Source organism: Morus notabilis, unplaced genomic scaffold (assembly GCF_000414095.1).
Source record: "Morus notabilis unplaced genomic scaffold, ASM41409v2 Scaffold321, whole genome shotgun sequence".
Taxonomy (NCBI): Eukaryota; Viridiplantae; Streptophyta; class Magnoliopsida; order Rosales; family Moraceae; genus Morus; species Morus notabilis.
This window is the reverse complement of record NW_010356783.1, coordinates 58000-63415: the sequence shown is the minus strand read 5'-3', so window position 1 is coordinate 63415 and position 5416 is coordinate 58000. Positions and strand designations below refer to the sequence as shown.

General features: G+C 38.1%; 1 protein-coding gene across 1 annotated transcript in view; it reads left to right on the top strand.

Moving 5' to 3' along the window:
- The window catches only part of LOC21387680, a 15094-nt gene extending 10579 nt beyond the window's left edge, over positions 1 to 4515 (top strand). Inside the window, exon 3 of the mRNA XM_024161404.1 lies at positions 3175 to 4515. Within this exon, the coding sequence (XP_024017172.1) occupies positions 3175 to 4260 (1086 nt within the window). The 3' untranslated portion in view covers positions 4261 to 4515. The remainder of the gene's footprint in view (positions 1 to 3174) is intronic.
- The last annotated feature ends 901 nt before the right edge of the window (positions 4516 to 5416 follow it).

Below are 5416 nucleotides of genomic sequence, written 5' to 3'. Positions count from 1 at the left end.
CGGTTCACAAATCGTTGAAGATTGGTGGGTCGGTTTTTGGACGCTCCAGACAAACCCGAGCTTTCTTCGTTGTACAATCCTGCAAAATGGAGGTGGAACATGAGATTTATGATAGCAGACAGCTAAAATTGGTGAATTGTCGTTCCAGCGGCGGTGGTTGATGGTGGTGGTATGTTGAACGCCGGCGTACTGGTGAAGTGGTTGTGCGAATCTTCAATATTGTCTGTGCCTCCGTTTTGCAGGCGGTTGGTCGTTCAACTGCCCGGTCGTCTTTGTCCCGCTAGCAGCCTGGTTCAGCTAGCCCGAACGTCTCTCTTGGCAAGCTATCCGATTGGCAGCGATTCCGGTCACTACTTATCATATCTGTAGGTAGAAAAACATTTGAATTTATAACCAAAGGTCCCACGGTGGATTCCAAACTGTAGAGGTACATTTAAATTTGTGAGGAGGCCAATGGTTGAATTCAGATGATTGGAGTGTTAGTATCGTGATCGCAGAGAAAAGAAGTAGACAAGAAAAATAAATAGAGCATGACACAAAACTTTATAGTGGTTCTCCTGATAACATAGGGTACATTCACTGTGAGGCCTTCGGATCTTCTACTATGAATATTAATGAAGAACACAATGGTAATCTTTGTAAATGTTAAGAGAATTCTATAAAGAATATTGAAAAGTATGTAAAAAGTGGTGGAAAAGCTCCTAGGAAAGCTTGAAAATGATGTAGGCGTGAGATGATGGGCGTGAACACGTGTCTCTGTTTGTCTCCCTCTTCCTTGGACGTGCATGGGCTTTTTTTATAGGCCTTAATTGCTTGAAAAATGATTTAAGGCAAGTTTCCCATTTGACTTTTGATTGAAGATCCTTTCCTTGTAGAGAGATTGCTTGGGGAGCAAGTTTAGGTGGAGATTGACTTTCCCTTTTGCTATTCGAGGCAAGATCCCACGAAATATGGTGCTGTGATAGTGGAATTAATGCTGAAATTCGGATGTTGAGCTGGTAGCCTCGCGGTTGGATTAGTCGTTTGGGTAGCGGACCACTAGACTAATCGTTCGGGCAGCCAACCTTGTTGACGACTAGCGGGTCGTTTCCGGCAGCCAATTTCGTGATTCAGCCCTTTTCGAGAAGTGTGTTGACACGTGTATGGTGAGAAATGGGGTACGAAATTTAGCCTCAACAATATTTACCATGTTGGTCCATTATCATAGAATGTTGTTGCTTGATCCATGTTTCATTGAGTCGATGATAGGAGCAAGGAATTCATAAATTGGGCAATGTCGTTCAAAATTTTAAAGATGGAGTGAATTGAAGAAATCCATTTGGTGTCACAAAGAGAATAATAGAACAAGCACCCTTGGTGCATTTGTTTCCTCACCAGTCACCAGAAATGACGTATTCGAGTTAAAGAATATATAATCCACCTTAGGTATGTCATGCTTGTGTCAATTTGGAGCAACTTCTCATGGAGTTAGTTTTATGAATTATCTGAAACTTATATAACCACTACATTTTTTAGAATACTAGCGGAAGTGGATGGACTCACCTGGCAATAAAGATTGCGGAAGGTGATCCTAGTTGCCGTGATAAGAATAAAGATGTTTGGGCATTACTAATAATACCCGACACGGAGACGTATGTGTAGGCCACACTAACCCATGAGTCTCACAAGATCAGCGTACACTTGTCTCTTGCCGTGTTAGTGATACCCAACAGCAATGCTTCCACGATAATGTAGCAGGTGACATCATGCTCTACCTTTGAAGGAATTCCGGAACGTTTTTCTGACAAATAGAACTTCTAGAATTTGTAACACATATTGTCCTATTTTTTGGTTTGCCTTGAAACTCATTTGTAAAAGGGTGTGACCAATTGTTTTCCTGATTAACCATGTGCTACAGTATTGCTTGTGATCTAAATGCAAAATAATGCAACATCGGTTGCTCCTTAATCCTTCAGGATTAGATTTTTCATCTGCGGGTTCAGCTGGAGAAGTCTATCCAGTGTATTGATGGCAGTGCATTATACTGGTTCGGTGTCTGTTCCTCGTAGAAAAAGTTCCCTGCGAACTACTCTCACTCAATTTTTAAGAATGCATTGTGTAAATGAAAGCTTCTTTGTCACTGGCTCAACATACCAAGTAGGCTCTGGATTTTTCAACTATCTTGTGACTTCGCGATTTACAATGTTTATTTTCTGGACAATCATTCTGAGCCACTAGGCAATACTAGCTTGTGTTCTAATATACACAGACTAGAAGTTTTGGTTGTTCTTTGCAAATATTTAGATTTAGATTTCCCTAGATTTTTAGTAATTGTACACGTGCAGGCACATACATGTAGACCCACACCTCATGTCTTTGTGTGTGTGTGTGTGTGTGTGTGTGTAGATATATATGAATGCGCCACTGCTTTGACAAATGATTGTACATTAAGTGGAAATTGTGACGTACGTATGAAAGGAGCTCACTATATTTTTCTCAAAAAGGATTTAGAACTTTCCGTTCAATTTAGTGGTGAACACTCGAGGGATTCTTATTGTGCGTCACTAGATTTTCACAACTTTCATTTGATGCACATCATAATTTGTTAATATTCTTATGATCTACACATTGAATCAACTTGAGTCTTAAACAGAATAATTAGTATCGTAGTTGTGAAACCTTTTTGATATAGTTTCTCTTGTGGTATCAAGGATCTTTAATCATTACAGTATGCGGAACATATTCGACACTTTGATTACATTTAATATTTTCTTTCTTATCTTAAACTTGTAAGTACTTTTTTCCCCTTTTGTATGGAATGTTATATTGCTCAGCTTTTCTGTTTGCAAGCGACAATTAATATCATCAACCTCAGAATTCAAGTTCTTTAGAAATGCAGCACCTTGAATGAGATTTAGACCTCTATGTTAGTCATCAGTTAATAAAATTTGATTCGAACCTACAAAGAAGTTTTATTTCATTGGTGACGTCGAATTCTCTTGTTTCACAGCAGTGTGGGCCCCTGTATTTAGTGGTGACCGAAATGTAAGATCTGGAATGTTCTTAGCACATTTTGCTTCTCTTATTTGTGAACTCTTTTATATCAGTTACTACTTTTTCTCCGTACTCATAAAAGTAGGTCAAGTTCCCGTATGAATTGTCACTAATGTATTTCTTTCAAGTACTCTTTTGCAGGCTAAGCCCGAACCAAATCTTTCTCGAGTAAAGAGAAAAGCTCTGGAACCACCCACATTGGATTCTGATGAGCTCTGTCCGTTTGGTTTGAAGAAGAAGCCCAAGGAGGAGTTGAGTTGTGCCTTATGCCATGTTAGTGCAACAGGTGAGAAAGCTTTGAACATTCATCTTCAAGGTAAGAAGCACAAGCGCAAGGAAGCAGCACTTAGAAATCAGAAGATGAGAAAGAACCCCATCAATGCACCCTGTCCAAAGAAAATTGGGGATCCATCTGAACCAAAAGAGACCAACATTACTGCAAGTTCAGATTTAGAAGGGAAGTCTCTTAAACAAAGTGGATCCCAGAATGGTTCAGACGAGATAAAAGAGGATGCAGAAGATTTAAAACCTGAAAACATGCTGCTAATGCTGAAAGGCCAAAATGCCAGGAAATTGAACAAGACAGGCAGATCAATGATGCTGCGGAAAGCGAATGGATCTGTGGGATACAAGAAGATAAAGAAGACGAAGACGGCAAACAAATTTAAGTTTTGGTGTGAAATGTGTCGGGTTGGTTCTTTCTGTTCAAGAGTGATGGAGGACCATAAGAAAGGGAAGAAACACAGAGGTAAACTTCTTGGTTATGAACCTAGTATAAGTGAAGAAGCTACCTTCAAAATTACTCAAACATCAGAGGCTGTTCCTGAAAAGCCAGAAGACCCAGATGTTGCAAACCAAGTTAATGAGAAAACAACAGACGACATGAGCAATACCGAGGCTGTTCCTGAAAACCCAGAAGACACTGATGTTGCAAATCAAGCAAATGAAAAGACTATAAACAACATGACAAAGACCGAGGCTGTTCCTGAAAAGCCAGAAGACATGGATGTTGCAAATCAAGCAAATGGGGAGGTTACAGGCGACATGGCAAATATAGAGGCTGTTCATGGAAAGCCGGAAGACACTGATGCTGCAAAGCAAGCAAATGAGAAGATTACAAATGACATGACAAAGACCGAGGCTGTTCCTGAAAAGCCAGAAGGCACCGCTGTTGCAAATCAAACAAATGGGAAAGCTACGGACGACATGGCAAATGAAATACAGTAAAATCAAATCCTGCCCCAGAGACTCCAGAGGTTAAAGTAGTGTTGATGAACAGAAAGAATTAGAAAGTTGAGCCTCTTTTGCTCAAGGTACTTGCCTTTTTACCTTGTAGTGTCTGTAGACTGCAATTTTTTTGGTAGAAAATATGTACTGCAATTTGTATGACCATCAATCAGGCTGCAAAATTCTCTTTCGAATCTTAAATTTGATGTTTTAGCCGTAAGAAAAGTGGGGAAAAAGAGATTTTAAATTCATTAAAGGTCCGTTCGGTTTGCTAATTCGAGTTTTTAATTCGAGTTGAGATGTGATGTTGTGTGAGAGTTTTTTACTATAACAAAAAAGTTAGATGTGACTGTTTCTAAAAGCTTTTTACTGTAGCAAAACTCGAATTCTAAACTCAAATCAGTGAAAGGAACGGGACCTAAGTTGCCACCAAAACCGGCAGTCTAATGGCACTACAGTTGAACTAAACTATGGTCTTTCTCAGAGAGCAATCATATGATTTTCCAGATTAATGTCAATCTCGATTTGGTTCCTTCTGAGTCACAAATTCACCTAATAATAATCTCTAGATATTGCTTTCATAGAAATATCTTTAACTATTTTTAGGGTTCTTTTGGAAATATCTGTCCTCGAACTAGTTACTGTTGTGACAGTTCACAGCATTTTTTTTTTTTTTTTGGTTATTGCGGGTTCTTTTGTCCATCACAAAATTAGCGATGAACTTTTAAAACTTTAATGGAGTTAAGTGAGACCTTAAACCTTTACAAAATTAATCCAAATATATTATGTGCTTGTATCTTTAAAATTCCAATAATATTATGAGCACGTGATTATTTCTCTTTCTAATTATTAACAAAAAGGATAGGCCCTCGTTACAGCATCAGAGATGCGGAAAGCATCTCATTAAACCAAGTACAACAAGACAATTAAAACAAGATTTATATAATAATCTTATAATATTATAAGAAATTGTAACTTCTACATTATGAATGTGTTTCCACGTTCTGTTGCATCTCTCTTTTTCTTTTAAAGCCGTTTAGTTCATTAATTTAAATTTTTAATTTGAATTGAGAGTAATTTTATGTGTTATTTTTTTATTACAGTAAAAAAATTATATGACTGTTTTTGAGAATTTTTTATTATAGTAAAACTTAAA